General features: G+C 35.6%; 1 protein-coding gene across 1 annotated transcript in view; it reads right to left on the bottom strand.

Moving 5' to 3' along the window:
* wdr36 (WD repeat domain 36) overlaps nucleotides 1-16915 on the bottom strand; it is a 116270-nt gene that overhangs the window by 44492 nt on the left and 54863 nt on the right. Inside the window, exons 8-12 of the mRNA XM_039759419.1 lie at nucleotides 11062-11237; nucleotides 10036-10156; nucleotides 9848-9913; nucleotides 2132-2215; nucleotides 1463-1617 (exon numbers count right to left, since the gene is read on the bottom strand). Of these exons, the coding sequence (XP_039615353.1) occupies nucleotides 1463-1617; nucleotides 2132-2215; nucleotides 9848-9913; nucleotides 10036-10156; nucleotides 11062-11237 (602 nt within the window). The remainder of the gene's footprint in view (nucleotides 1-1462; nucleotides 1618-2131; nucleotides 2216-9847; nucleotides 9914-10035; nucleotides 10157-11061; nucleotides 11238-16915) is intronic.

The raw sequence follows: 16915 nt of genomic DNA, 5'->3' as shown, positions 1-16915 counted from the left end.
AACTCATGCAATGTAAACATTGCATGTTTGTATACTAATTGTAGTTCATATTTCCGAAACATAAAATTTGGAAAGTAGCACTCGATAGACTTGAAATCTCAAGTTAAAATTGCTGGCTGCCATAGACCATGATGGATTGCAGTTGATTGTGCCACTTTGCTGATAAATTTGTTTCAAGAGAAATACTAAATTATTACAATCTGCAGATAATACAGCTATGAGGCTTTTTTAGTGTAAGATAAATTACAAGTACACATTTATTTACCATATGTATGACGGTTTGCAGAGTGATCAATGATCAGAGTGTTGCTTTCCTTTTCTAATCCTTTTTAGATTAGTTGAATGCTCTCCTTAATGGCATTTTTAATTTTTTACGATTATGAAGATCATTTTATTGACCTGGTTCAACTTCAAACAAACAATAATAGAGTATGTTTGGCAGAATTTTGTGTCAGCTGTTGATGGCCGAGTTCCCTGCCATGTAGCTTAATTTCAGTAACTTGTAATAAGGATCTCTTTGTCGTCAGGAACAACTTTCAGACAAAAAAGAGGAAAATATAAAAAAACATTTAAGGTGAAAGAACCTCTGCTAAAGTAAATCTGAAACTGTAAATTATGGATGATTTTGAAAATTGTGAGCTTTTGGATAATTCAAAAATTTGTACGGACCCAGTATTTGAAATATTTCACAACAAACTTTCAAAGAATAAGTGTACCAAATTTCAATAAAACTGGTTTACTGGGAGCAGAGTTTTTTGTGTGGGCTGACAGAGAGACCTGATGACAACAGTAGTTGCTTTTTGCACAGCAGGCAAATGTACCTAAACATATGCAATGATGAGGAGTACTGATTAATTCCTTATATGGCAATGTTTTATTAAGAAGGAATACATAATAATCCTCAGAAATGGTATTACACTATAATTTCTCACCTTAGTCACATTTACAATTTGAATAAATTTCCAAAAGAGTAGATATTTTACAGTCTCTGACTCTAAGTGAAACATTGTGGGCATATACTAATATATTCACTGGTATTTTAAGGGCAGGGAAATAAGCAATGTGTAATTAAAGCTATCAAAATCCTCAGAAAATAATACATATGGCACATGAAATAGTAATACTGTAATTATTCAGGGAGCTTTCATTATAGCTGCTATGTTTTCTTTGTTTTTTTTTATGTTCAGGGTTTTTTTTTCCTTCTTAAGATTGATTTAGTAATTATTTGCTACATACATTCAGCAAATTGTATCTGTTTGATTGTATGTTATATTCTTGAAACAAAACTGAATATTAAAAAAGCTACTTTTGTAACAAATGTATTCAAATCAAGTTATCAAGGTATCCACAGCTTAACTTTCTGATTTGAGGTTATGTTTACATTTGTATCTGCAGCAAATATGTATCATTAAATAATAAAATTAAAAAAAAGAAAAACAAAGTCTTCAACTCCAAGTCATACCGTAGCATGCACATTCAAAGCACGATCTTTGTGGAAACGTTCAGGCTCAAGTTTATGTGCCCCCATGGATGACTTCCGATAGTTCCAAGTTGTTGAAACAAGATAGCCACGATGACAAGCGATAATGCCATCCCAGTCACTTTCACGTGATGCTTCTGTAATTAACGAAGAGCATATGATTTAATATAAATATTTCACATATATTAGCTTCATCACTGATAGGTTGCTCTTCCATAATCAAAAAAAAAGATTACTTTGACATACAATGCAAAATAAAGAACAATAAATAAACACTTGTTAACACCTTTCTACAGCACAAAACGGACTTTAAAAAAAACAATCTGAAAAAATAAAATATATCCGCACTGAAATAACATCATAAATATACAGTTCTCGTCACCATTATTGGCACCCAGGAAATTTAAGTACAACGAATAGAATATCTCCTGGGAAACATACATATACATACATATATATGATTTTTTTAGAATATGGTCTTTTATACTACTTTTGCAAATTGATTTCAAATTGGCATATGTGAGAATTTATATATACATATAAATGACATGACAAAAGCAATGCAGAATTAACCTCAAGATTCTATAAATGATTTTCAAATTTCATACAGACCTAAGATACACACTGAAATTATTTGAATGATATTCCTACCTGCAGCAAAAGTAGTAATGGGAGGGAGTTTCATAGTATCATACTGAACAGATTTCTTTTTTGACTTCTTTTTGTTGAATGACCCTGTTAATATAAGAATAAACATAATGTAATTTTATCGTGTATCTGAGGATGTTTGCTTAAGAAACACTGAATTATGACATTTCCTCTGAAATTATACAAATGATTTACAATACAAATAAATACGTAAAAACCAATATGGTGACTCTGTTCATCTTCCACTTTCAGATGAATGCTTTACTGTTGCCCTTGACTATTACTAAAAAAATGTATGATTTAATTTTTTTCTAATACTGTTTGTAAACTCCAGCCACCTTAAAAAACCCTCACACTGCTCCAGTGTGGTGCCGAGGTGTCACCTGCTGCACTCAGGTCCCAATTCATGTGGCTCATTGTGTGGTGGGTGCGGAATCAGCGCATGCTCCCAACCCCTCTCTCTCTGTTTGTAAGAAAACAACTGATCCATATAAACACACATTGAAAGAATGAAAAAATGTACCATTGACTGTGCAAATCATTTGTTTTATTAATCATAATAAATTATAAATTGTGCTGAACTCTAACCTTCCTTGGAAAAATTCCTACTGTTCTTCCTATAAAGGACATTGAAAACAGTGCATTTTACTGCCAAATCTATTTAGTTTTTGGATACAAGCATGTATGTAAAAAGGCTGAGAACTCAAGATAGAATGTGGAGGCCCAGCAAGCTTGCAACAACAAACTAGCACATTTAGTTCATGGATAAATGAAGAAATAAATAGTAAATAAAGAAATGAGGAGTAGAAAACAAAAATTACATATATTGTGTTACAAAATTTTTTCCTGATCTAGATACCCACTTTGGTGTCATCTTATTCAATACTGAATTGAACCTATAGCCTTTTCACTTCATTCTTCATCTTTCAATTACCAACACATTAATTTCTGAGCATTTCTTTTCAATGCAAGGCTGTGGGGGCCAGACTCTATTATGACAATATGGATCAAAAAGGCAGGAATAAACCCTCCATATAAAATATTACTTCACTGCAGAGCAAAACCAATACACAAGCAAATACTCAAACCAAATGTACAGCTGCTTCATAACCAAATATATGTCTTTTCAATGGAGCAATTAGCTTGAGCACCTGGTGGGAATGGACGGGGACAGACAGCAATGATGTGCGTTCACAGTAATGGAGACCAGTTATGAATCAAACAGATTACACAGAGCTATAATAGAGTTATCATCTCCATCATATTGTTTTAGAATTACATGTATATGCATTCATTTAATTATTGCCAAAACCCAATAAAATAGCTACCATCTCCTTTGAGTCCTTTAACTGCATTTCTGCTCTTAAATTAAATATATTAAATTAAATATATTAAATTAAATATATTAAATCCTCCCAATATGCTTAATTTACAATAAAGGCTCCTTCATACTTTTGCACTAATTGGCATTTTTCCAGGTGTGTAGGGTTTCAATGTGGGCTTAAAATATATATAAGTTCTGAAAATTTAGGAATATACATTTCCTAGAGAAAGAAAGTATTATTCATTAATTTTTAAATTTGGTTATCCTCAATTAATTTCAAAGACAATATCCACATAAACATCACTTGTAATCAGCTGAAAATGTACTGTTGGGTCCATAAATATTTGGACAGACATTTTTCTAATTTTGGTTCTGTACATTACCACAATGAATTTTAAATGAAACAACTCAAATGCAGTTGAAGTGCAGACTTTCAGCTTTAATTCAGTGGGGTGAACAAAATGATTGCATAAAAATGTGAGGCAACTAAAGCATTTTTTTAACACAATCCCTTCATTTCAGGGAATGAATGAAATGTCTAAAAGCTTTTGAATGAGAAAAGCAGGCAGAGCAAAATCAGCACTTAGATGGTGTGTCAATCACTTTAGCTGATTAACAATCTTTTTAAAAAGTAAAATACAAAAATAAGCACTACACTCACAATTACTATGTAAAAAACCTTAAGCTTATAACATGTACCCAATAACTCCAAATGTTCCACAAAAGTTGTTTTATTTGTTTTATTAAGCTTTTGTTTAAGTATCCTGACTTAGATATGGGTAATAAAATAGACACTTGCAACACATCACTGATATACTGAAGATAAGCATCTTGCTTTTTGCAGTTTTTGAAGCATGTAAAGATAAATAAATCTATGCATTGCTGTGAATATATGCTGTGCACTATCTGTGGCAATACACAAGCAAATATTTTATAACAAATGCACTCTTTATACATTCCAACAGATGTCATACCAAAAATGTTAGAACTGCTATATACTGTATATATATTCCTATGCCAGACACTGTGTGTTTAAGGTGACCATTTTGGTTTTCATAGTGGTACTTGAAAGAAAAACTTAATGTGAAATTGCAAGTAGGCAAATTACAATACTATGAAAAAGTATTTGTCCCCTTCCTGATAGCCTGCATTTTTGTAAGTTTGCCACACTAAATGATTAAAAGTAATATTAAATAAAGTACCAAAGCAAACACACAAAACAATTTCTTCCTAATATATTTAAGTAATAAAGTTATCCAATGTCTTCATTGCCCAAGTGAAAAGGTAATTGCCCTCTTAGTATATCACTTAAACTTTTCAAAGTTACCTGATAATTGAACTCAGGTGACTGAGCACAATCTGCTGAATCTAATCCTCACCATTTACTAACCATCATAAGACTGGGGTAGTGACTCGATAAAAAAAAAAACAGTGGAATTGAGGAAAAAAAACTAATCAGAAAAGGCTTACAAAGTCTTCAGTAAGGTTCTGGGACAGTCAGATCCATTATCTCCAGCCAGCCAAAATTACGTAGGGCACAACGACAACTGATTCAAGAAGTCACAGAGGATCCCAAAAGAATATTTAAAGAACTGCAGGCTTCTATAGCCTCGGGTGAGGTCAGTTTTCATGACTTCATAATAAAAAAGAAATGGAACACAATAGAATTCAGGGGAGAGCAGCAAGGTTGAAACCTTTATCTCACATTTACAAAAACTGGATATCACCAAGCCTTTTAGATGAATGTTTTATGAAAGGTTAAGTTAAAAGTGGAACTCCTTGGACAACCTAGGAAAAGTCCTTGCAAATCTTTGTGATTGCACATCAAAAATATATGATAATATGTATAGTGTTCTGCAGTGATCAATACAAGGTAATTTATTATTTTCACGTTTGCTGCTGTTAGACCACACTATTACTAAACAAAAGGTAAATTAACACAGCTACATAGATGTCATAGCCATTTACTTATCTATATTACCAGATGATTCAGAGGCTCTCAACCTCTGACTGAGTGTCTTACTCACATTGCATAGAAGATAAACAGTTTCTTTAAAGTAAACTGGGAAAAAGAGAAACCTTTTCAAGTTATTGGCTGCAATACGAAAGTTAAATTCCTAGAGAAAAACATGATTGCCTGGCTTAGCAAATCAAGCCAGAAATAAAGACAAAGGGTAACAAAGATTAAGATCTAAATTTTAAATGATAAAATCTTCAAACCCTTGACTGCTCAATATACTGAGAGTAAAGCAAAAAAGGGTGTTACTTTTATGTTTTGCAAACCTGCAATGTTTTAATAATAGTGACATATCAGCCTAGTACTGTTGTAAAATTAAAAAAATACAGGTAAATACACTGTTTTAAATATTTTTTTTCAGAATGCAACTGTATTGCATCTATTGTAAATGATAAAAAAGATACTGCATAATAGCATATTTTAAGTTTTGCATCTGTTCACAATGACATTGTGACATTGATTTAACAGTCCAAATTATTTATATATAATAGTAGGCCTGTTAACCGATTTGTCCAAGAAATTTTCTAAGACAATGACCTCAGTTATAATGCCTTCAGTTAATCAGATGTATCAGATGCAACTAAGTACTTTCTGTATACAATATTTGTATTTTTTTGAAGCAAAGGGGTATTTTTGGTTGACTGGAGCTCCTTACTCTTGAACATGCTATTTGCAACTGCACATGAGTAAAACAGTTCTGCCATTGTTTGACTGACTGACTTTGGCTTTTGTTGATGGGCACTGTAAAACCCAATTTTACAGAAAACTGTATTCTTTTCGATTCAAACAGGTAGGAATAATGTGAATACTGAGTATATATTCTTATTACTATTAGACGTTTATGATTTCCACTTTTTATGTTGTTCACTGAATCATTTCTTTTAGTGGTTTTCATCAGTTGTATGTTAAGCGAATTATTTTGCCATACCCGTAGCCAGATAATTAAGTTCTAACACTGAATCATGTTTCATTTTACCTTATTACAAACAGTAATAATGTTTACAGGCTGCACATTTAGGGGACCTATACAATGAATATTTTTAATTCTGAAGTTGTAACTGCTGGTAATATGTTTTGCAGGTTTCTTATACAATCTGTAGATGCAAATGTAAATGTAAACCAATTTTCAGAGCAGGAGTGGGATTCCCCTTACAAAGTGTGCAGATGGGAATGTAAAATAGAATGAGTCAAGGGGACTTTGTGAAGAGTGCTGGTACTCTGAGGGCCAAAAGGTATAAATGTCAGTACTATATTTAGTTTTCTAATATTATAAACTACTTTATACAGTGTCAAGCCCATCCCTCTTAAGGTTGAGGCAGACCTGTTAGCTGAGCTATGCCAGTGGTTAATCTTTTGTGTCTAGCGAAACAACACCTATGATCACTCACACAGCCATATTGCCTGGCATGCAGTCAAGTCTTATAGCAATGTTGCTAAGCACAACCTAGTTGAGCTTCGCTTAACTTTTACTCATCCACTTCACAGCTCATTTTCCATGCAGTACAACACCCTGTTTCTTTTTTTCTGTGCTGACACCTTGCCTTCTCCACTCACCGTCAGCCCCATTTATCTCTGCAATCAGTATTCAGCAGGACTTTGTATATTAGCAAAGCCTAGGTGTAAAAGCATTATTATCGACAAACAAAAACATGAATCAACTAATTTTCTTTTTCTACAATGTCACCAAATTTCAATTAAATTAGGAAAATAATTTTTGAGATTTTTCCTTGGGCTACACCACCTAGTCTCTTTTTATTGTGCAGGGCACCCCATTTGTTCAATCGCCTCCAGACACATTTCTCTAAACAATTATAGCCACAGATTGGTCAGTGAAGTTCTACTGGCGGCATTCATTTGCATGCACTGCAAGCCCCATTTCTCCATGCAATCACTTTTCAGTGATGAACCATAAAACAGGATGTGGTAATTTTGGCTAATACAATACAGGTTTATACAGCTGCAAAGAAAAACACAAACTTACTTAGCATTGGCATGTTAAAACTTGCCAGTCTTAGGAAATATCTTTATTCTTATCAAACAGTCACCTACAGATTTCTGTGCTTAACTGGTGACCGAAATGCCAAAACCACTAGATAAAATACTCACTATGAGAGACAAAAATATTACAAGAAATTCTATTCCTAAATACATGGCAGCTTTCAATTATAAAATTATAGTGGAGTGCTAATGGAAACTTACTCTGTTTACCAAAACATTCCATTACAACCACTAATGAATATGTGCAAATAGCAAGCATTAAGTTTTGGCTCGGACCTGCCTTGAAAATTTCAAACTTATTTGCATAACGTGGCTCCTTCCAAATTTTATCACATTACATTTAACCTTCCAGAGCAGCTGGCGCCCTGCCCAGGGCTTGCTTCCTGCCTTGCACCATGTGTCGGCAGGGTTTGGCTCCAGCAGACCCCCCCGTGACCCTGTAGTTAGGATATAGCGGGTTGGATAATTGATGGATGGCATTCAGAGCAGTTAAGGTAAAGATTTGTTGAATGAAAAACTATATGTATATTAGGCTAAACCAGTTCTGTATTGTTTTCCTATAGTGTGTGGATGCAAAAATCTCTCTCAATGCTATTTCCAATCAGCTGCACAAAATTCCTTTTGAGAAACAGCTACATTGAAAAATCAGTCATGAATACGGGAAATGTAGGAAATCCTGCTTGTCTGGTGCAGAATGGTGTGATGACACAGAGTTTTAAGAAGACAAAGGAGAACAAAGGACATTTTTCAGAGTTGTAGCTGGACCTTGCTAATGCTTATAGCTCAGTTTCACACAAACTGGTACAGCTCATGCAGACCATCATGTCCCCAGCAGAGTTACAGACCTCACTGTTGAACATTACAACAACTTTAGGATGAGAATATCCTTGGGTACAGTCCGATCAGGTTGGCACAAAGTTGAGACTATAAAAAGGTTCAATATTTTTGTAACTTTGTTCTCCCTGAACATGAATATGCTAATGAAGTCAGTGGAAACAGAATACAAAGGGCCTAACACAAAATTTGCCTAACGCCAACCACCAATTAGGTCATTTATGGACAACATCACAGTCACCACATAATTTGTTCCAGCATGTCGGGGGAACTTCAGGGGCTTGAAAAATTAATGGGGTTGGCCCAGATGCTGTTGAGGTCAGCAAAATCAAGGTCATTGGTGCTGAGGAAAGAGAAGGTGGATGATAAGTTCTAGTTCAGGGTGACAAGAGGTTGGTGTGGGTGGTAAGGCAAGGCAGGGGTGGTAAGGGCAAGGCAGAGCTGGGAATGGGTCCTTCTGAACTGTACAACTTGGTAAGCGGAAGGAAAAAAACATTGCTTCAACCAAGACGAGGTGAGGACAGCAGTTGACGAGAAGAGATTATACAAGATGGTAAGAATGAGGCTCGGTCAAGAGGATGGAATGCAGTAGAGAGGAAGGAGACCTGAGCTAAGCTATGGAGAGATATGCCACACAACATTACGTTTCTCATCCAGACTCTGTATGATCTGCTTCCCAGAGCATACCACCTACACAGATGTGGTAAAGTAGGGACACCAGATTGCCTTATGTGCTGCAAACAAGAAACTCTGGAACACATCCTGAGCTGCTGCCCGAAGGCAGTAGGTGAGACAGTACAGATGGAAGCACAATGTGGTCCTAAAGGTAATCGCTGGAGTGATCAGTGAAGGAGTGTAGTGGATAAAAACAATCTCAACATCCTAAGCAGGTAATAACCTAGAACAAACCTGGAAAGGAGCCAAAATTGACAAGAAGATCTTCAACAGGCATTCTGGCCTCCTCGAAGGATTGGCTGCTGTTGGTGGATCTTTAAAGACAACTGATGTTCCACAAAAAAAAACAGCATCTACAACCCTGAGGCCAGATATTGTTCTCTTGTCCATGTCCTCCAAACAAGAGGTGCTGTTGGAGCTAACAGTCCCTTGGGAAGAACACTTGGAAGAGGCCTTTGAAAGTAAGCTTACCAAATACAAAGGGCTGAACAGAGACTGTCAGCGAACTGGATGGAAAGTAAGCTGTCTAGCAGTGAAAGTGGGGTGTAGGAGCTTTCCAGTTTGATTGCAAGCTAAAGTCCTATGCTATTTGGGTATTGAGGGAGGGAGAGGAAGAGGAGAGCCATCTACAATACCTCTGAAGATGCAGAGAGAGCCTATAACTGGCTATGGCTTGAGAGAGCAGAGCAATGGGCAAGCTGAGGTCTAAACAGCCCCAGCTGGGTTGCCTGGTGGAAGGGTATATGATGTCAAAAGACCCAAAACATCTGAGGTACATCACTGAAGGTGCGTCCAGATGCATCACTAGATGTATCTGCATAGTTAGATAAGTCAGGAGAAGAATGGTACAAAATAAAATTGAAACACTCACCATGTCCAAGACTTTTGTTGAATCGATCATGAGTAGTGGAAAATGACTGCAAAGTACCATCTTGTCCTAAAGTCACATAAACACAAATACATTTTAACTTATTTTCAATCTGTAGTTACGTTCTTATAGTGGGTAATATACATTTAGTTATACATCAGAAATAAAGTGTCCTGTCTTAATATACCTACCAGCACTAAGAATATTTTGTCCATTTTGGCCATAATACTTTATCTTGGTAGAAGGAGCACTGTGTCCCATGCGACTCTTCAGCAAACGGCCAACACCTCCTGGGGCATCAAATATCCAGATCTGTTTATAACACAAATTGCCTGTTACTGTGTATTTTATAAAACCACTAAGAACCTACAAAGATTATTATGAAGTAGTTTATACCGGTCAGATTCTACTGTCACAACTGTGGATTCAAAGTGACAGTCTGCATTAGAAGCGGTAAACCACCATATTTTTCAGAGTGCTATACTAATGACACACAGCAGTAGAAGTTGCTTTCTACTTAAATCAATTGAATGTTTATAAATAACAACTCTCACAAACAAAATACTGAAAACTAATCCTTCCTGCAATAAGTGCATCATAAATTTCCCCATGTTCTGTATATTCCTAGTATTTTAAACAGATCCACCAAAAGGTCTCCTAAAAGAGTATTACAGGGGTTTCCCGTGACTAAGAGTCCACTTTATTGATTAAGAGGGTGTGTTTTATTTTGTCAGGCCAACAATGAATCACTTTTTATCAGTAACTACTAGTGAAACTAGTTTTTTAAGAAATCAAAAGTAGAAAAGGGACCTTGCATTACATTTTTTCTCAAATGGTATATGAAAAGTGAAAGCAACATGACCATGAAAAGCATTTCTGGGATTTTATTTCTTTATCGGGAAATCTAAAATTCAACAAAAATGACTAGTGTTTTACAATGCTACACATAAAAAGCAATATATATAAAGGAGTGAAAGTTAATGAAAAAAATACAATTTAAAGAGAGCACACACAATTACACTGAGCAAATAATATCTGTCAGCATTGTACCAAACACACATTCATTTCATCAAAGTGAACATTCTAATACAAGTATCATTCATTCGCTATTTTCAAAGAAGTCACCTTTCTTTGTTCTTCTTATTAGATATTGTGATAATATAGTATTCCTGTAACTACAAACTGGAAGCTTTAATTCCTCGATCAACGATACATACCCGAATAGCATTATCTGAACCATTTGTAACAAGAAGAGGTTCTCCATGGATAAATGTTACCCCCGCAATGGCTGTACTATGACAATCCCTCATCTGTACAATTAATTTCTTATCTTCTAAATCCCAAATGCCAATGTGTCCAAGAGGGCTACCAGCTGCCATTATTGGATGGCCATCTGCAAAATGAAGAAATAAAACATCAGGAAACACACTGTAACAGTTTCCCTGGATGTTATTTTAATGACAAAAAAAATTGCACCAATTACTGTTATCACTGTAAAACTAAACAATTAATGGAACAGAAATCTTCATGTAGAAAGAAAAAAAAACTTCAGCAAGTTAACAATTAAGGGGAACAGAGTACAAGAAAATTTTCAGTTACAAATATTTAATCTCTCTATTTGGCAACGAGATGTGATCTTTTGAAGAGAGACAGATTTGAAGAGAGACAGGGAGACACTTCAGAGAGACACTTTCACGTCCTGCAACATGGTCAACTCACGCCATACTTACAAACATTTTCAGACAAGATCACGGTCATCTAACCTCTCAGTTGTTGGAACGCCCTACTTACAACCATTTTCAGACAAGATCACGGTCATCTAACTTTTTAGTTGTTGGATAGAACTTCAAAAATGACTAAGCAAAGAAGAAAGTGCAGCTCCAAAAAAAATTTCTAAGTTAAAGATGACACTTCTACGACTAAGCGAAGAAGAAACAGCAGCATGCCGAAAAGAGACCCAAAAGTGATGGGAGAGTAAAGAATGCCCAAAAAATGCAAAAAAGAACAATAATAATCTATGTGCAAATTCTGAAAATAAGGAAAATACCAATAAGCAAAAACTAAACAAAGAAGGGTGGCATGATACACATGCAGAGCAAGTTAAAGCTTATGAAAGTAGCAAAATTCGAAAGTATCAAAAAAGATCGAATTAGCGCTAACAAACGGAAATTATCACAAAACGTAAATTTACACAATTCAGGACCATATGCTATGAGAGTCTGTGGTCTGCAACAATTAAAGCTACGACAAGTTTAATTTCGAAGAAAACACAATTCGGTCAGGTGTATATTTATGATCAAGGAGAAGCGATGCAACATAGAATTGAAACAGTTAAAACGATCGGACGGTATAGAAATTATACAGCCAATAATGGATACAAATCCATACGTCCAAAACGATCGAACTTTACATAAAATTTATCTGCAAAACACGGACAAAGAAATTTTCTTGGATTTCTAAAAGAATCCAAAAGATCACAGTCGCATTTATAATAAACCAACATGTGATGAATTGTCAGTAATAATAATTTTGAAACACGGATTGTCATATTAATGTTGAGTATTGTGCATCGGTTATGAGCATTAGGTACATCTACAGGTACATTCATAAAGGGCACGATAGAATATGTGTAACTTTATCAAAAGAACAGTCTCAGGACAAAGTTCGAGCACATTTAGAAACTCGGTACTTCAGTGCAATGGAAAGCGGGTGGCATTTAATGGAATTGCCAATGCGTGTTTAAAGTCATTCTGTTGAATTATTACAGATTCATTTACCTGGTCAGAATATGATTCAATTTAAAGAGGGTGAAGAAGCAGAAGCTTTACAGGTCACGAAAAATAGAAAAACAAAATTATTGGCTTATTTTGAACTTAATAAAACAGACGTAAATGCATAAACTTATGTGCAAATTCCTCAACACTACAACAAAAAAGTGTGGCATCCAAGAAAAATTAATTGCAAAAGTGTTGCTCGATTAAATATTGTATCACCAAAAGATATCGAACGGTTTCATTTAAATTGTTGTCACATGAATCGAAAGGAGCAATGTCGTATAAAGGTGTTCTAACTATAGATGGAACTATGTACGGTACCTTTCAAGAAGCAGCACGAGCAGCTGGGTTATGTAAATTGGATGACTGTATATTTAAAATGAGGTCTGATGCCATTTCTGTAATGATGCCTGACAAATTAAGGCACTTCTTTGTGCACTTAATTATGACGGATGAAGTTGATGCTTTACAATTATGGGAAGCATTCAAAGGATCATTATCCGAAAAGTCAAATGAACAAACAGCTCTTTCGATTATTAAAGAATTGTTAGAAGCAGAAGATTTATCGATGCAGCAATTTGGACTTCCACAAGAAATTAACAAATCAGAGGTAAAGAAGCGAGCGAGCAGGGGGCAGAGTCCACTAGTTATCTAATAAAACAATCTGGTATAAATGAGCTAAGGATGAGGACTTTAGACAAATCATAATCTGGATACATCGACAAGGTGCACAAAACTTTTATTATGCAATCAGTGCAGTCCATGTATCACCACTTAATCAAGTACTGGTAACCTGCAAAGCATGGTAAATGATAAAATTCACTTATATAGCCAGTAACAACTGTGTATTAGCTAACAGACTTTATACAACACAAACCCATGTACACACAATGTTCTATGGCTAGCCACTGACTGCTCAATGCTGGGCAGGCATCATATCTCCATCATATATTGCGCCCAAGGCAGGTGATTGAATTCTGAAAGTTACAAAAACAAAACGTCTCTCTGAATGCTCTGAATAACTTATTTGAAGCCTGAAACATATGGTAAAAAGAAAGATGTTTAACATAAATGTTACTCAAAACACAGTGTTAAGTATAATATAAGAAGTCTATATTAGTACAATTCTGATGCCTGGGTTGCCCACAGCCTGGCATCTTTCTATATCTCTGACCATTGATAGTCATGACAAGGACAACAAAGACAAACCAATGGAGAGTTAGACAGACAAACAAGACTTTAAAGTCAAAGCAGTTTATTAATAACAGAGAGTTAAAAGTGAAAATGAGCATAAAACGTGCAATAAATAAGTCAACAAATATTTCAAATAAATGCATCCCTTAAAATCTGTGCCATAAAACCAAAGTCATCATCTTGGGTTGTTTAAAATCATCCTACCCAAATAAGTAAGTTAAGATCCCCAAAGCAGAGAGGTAAAACATGTCTTTTCTGGCAAACGATCCATCCTTTTCAGAACAGTGGGAGACCTTAAAGTCGCAGCCCATTACATCCTCGACCTACCGAGCAGATTTGAACTGCATCATCCATGACCTCATGAGTTTCCAAGGCACCCTACACACCTATCAATACCACGGCACTGGGCTATTTCCCTGATGCAGCCCATCACATCCTTGATTCATCTCACTGACTCAAACACAATAACAGCTTCCTCACAGTTCCCTGGGCGTCTTGCCTATCTAACAATGCTGCCACACTTTAAGCCTCCTTCCTACATCCAGATCTCATTTCCCTTTCTCTTTTACCAGTTCCAGAACTCACCTGACACAAGGCTTCCCACTTCTCTGAGCCTTCACAGCACTCAGTCCAACTCTTTTAAAAAATGGTCAGCCAGACTAAAACTACCCTTTCTAGCATCCCGCTACCTCTCTCACCAGTGATCACTCACATTCAGTTTCTTTCAGACCATTTCCTTCTGAACAGCAACCACTATTTCAACAAATCAGAAAATACAAAACAATCCTCCTTCCAGCACTGACACATTCCCCTTATATTCTAGCTGTGCTGCAGCCAGTGCCTGTGGATTAGTGTGTTGCACTGCAACAAAATCATTAAGCTGGTGCCTGCTTTCATGTGTGTGTAGTGCACTAGCATTTTCTAAAACAGGCTGTGATTAAATCAATAGATAATTACATTGGAGTCCCTTTTATGATTTATCTCATAATTCAAAAAAGTGACATTACTATTATGAGTACTTTACATTTTCTGCAGTAACTCAAAACTCAAAAACTGGTCTCCAGAGAATATGAACATAAAATGTCTCAAGAAAAATGAACCACTTTCAGAAAAGTTTTATTTTATAAGCTGTATTCCAAATGTTTCTGTGCATTTTCTCTGCTCGTCATAACCCATTTTATTTATTTTATGACCTACTACAGGGCAACAACCTGTAGTATGAGAAACCCAGAAGTAAACAAGATGACAGAAGGAAAAAAAAACATCATGTATACCACCCCTCCAAGAAGACCAACTAATCTGATAAAGGTCTACATCAAATATAAGATCAAAAATGATATCTGAAACTAGTGCTGGGCAATAGAACCAATTTTCAATTTGATTCAATATTTAATAAAAATCAATATGCAAAAGTCAATATCATGATGCTCAGCACTTTCATTTATTTTCTATAACTTCTTGTGAACGTTAAATAAAATGTTTTTCTAAGCCCATGCTGCCAGTTGGCAATGAGCATGGAAAAATGGGCCGAGAATAAGAAGAGGAAGTGTTTCAAACAGATAGGGTTAGCATTGGTATTGGCAAATGGTTTGATTTTCCCATGATGACATTTCAAGTAGTACAATATTTAAAGATAAAATATGTTACTACATATGAAAAGAATATCCAGGCACCTGTGGGGCCTACAATGTGCTCTTCTACCTCCCAGGCAAAACGGGGTCCTTCTAAGCAAAGCTCTATAACGTGATTGCTGTTACGTTGCATGGTGTATTAGCAGACAATTAGTGGAGCCATGGGGGACAGGTTAAGAGCAGCAGTGACTGTCATATTGGAAAGCACACTTTTGCCTACTTGCCTCTCACCCAAAAGTCAGTGATTAAAGCAATACACTCACCAGTCATTCATTTCATGCAAGAAATGAGACATCTGCGCAGCATGTAAGCCCTTATCTATCCATTTCATATTATCTTAACTACTGAAACATTACAAATGGGAATAAAAACAGCTGTTTTTTTTCTTTAATATTTGTGTATCAGTGATGTGGCAAACTGCATTACCAAGCCATTTTATTTTCAAATTGAGTTTGTATTTTTATTTAGCAAGTGAACTGAGCTTTCTAATGATGTGATAACATCTGTCCTGAATACGTAAATTATGGTGGTGTGCTATCTCATCTCGTTTAGTGTTTTATTTTGCCCTTTGGTAATTACCGTACTTTGTGTCTTGCTGCTTTAAAGTTGTGTATGATATGCATCAATGATCAAACATAATCAAATACAGAGTTAAAAAACACTACGCTAATGCCTGTATGATGTTTATCGTGATAAATAGTACCAGTCTAGCAAGCTTTCATTCACATCTTTAAACACGGTATGTGGCAGCGTTTATGATTCAGCACTTGTTCCTGTGCCTTTGTAGATGAATGCAATATATTTTATTACAGGTTATGTTAATGGTCAGATTTGTTTTGCAATTCTGTTTAAAGAACTGGTTGATAACTTTTTGAAAACTGTTTTAACTTGAGCTGTCAAAAGCACTGTAAAGATACTGCATTTTATTCATTGTTTCGTGTAGTTTGATTGTTCTGTTTAATTATTTATTTTGGACAACACATACAAATAAATGTCATCAGACTGAAGAACTGGATTTCTTTATAATTAGAAAATATAAAAGGATCAGATATAAGGTATTTTCCCACAGAAGGAACTTTGTTTTCAGGAGCCAATGAGTTCTTGTATGATGTAGGCCCTGGGCACTTTCATGTGCTGCATTCACACCACACAATAGGAATTTAAACCTTTATGCAAAATATGTTACATGCAAAGAAAACTGCTGAAAAGAGGAGTGTGGCGCAATCAGGAGTTCACAAGAGACTCCACCTTATTGCTTCGAAACCAACTGCAACTTCACAGGGGAGATTATTGCTTCAATATGAGGCATGGCATACAGCAGCATGCCAGGAATGTGGTGATGAAGAGTGATGCAGTGCAAAGTGCAGCATGATTGGGAGCTCACAGATGATCACCACATCTTATTGGTTCGAAGCGAGTGCGACTTCATGGAGGAGATTATTGCTCTGATGCGGCATACAGTATGGCTTGGC

Source organism: Polypterus senegalus, chromosome 7 (genome assembly GCF_016835505.1).
Source record: "Polypterus senegalus isolate Bchr_013 chromosome 7, ASM1683550v1, whole genome shotgun sequence".
Taxonomy (NCBI): domain Eukaryota; kingdom Metazoa; phylum Chordata; class Cladistia; order Polypteriformes; family Polypteridae; genus Polypterus; species Polypterus senegalus.
Note: the sequence above shows the minus strand (reverse complement) of the source record. Positions and strands in the feature narration are given on the sequence as shown.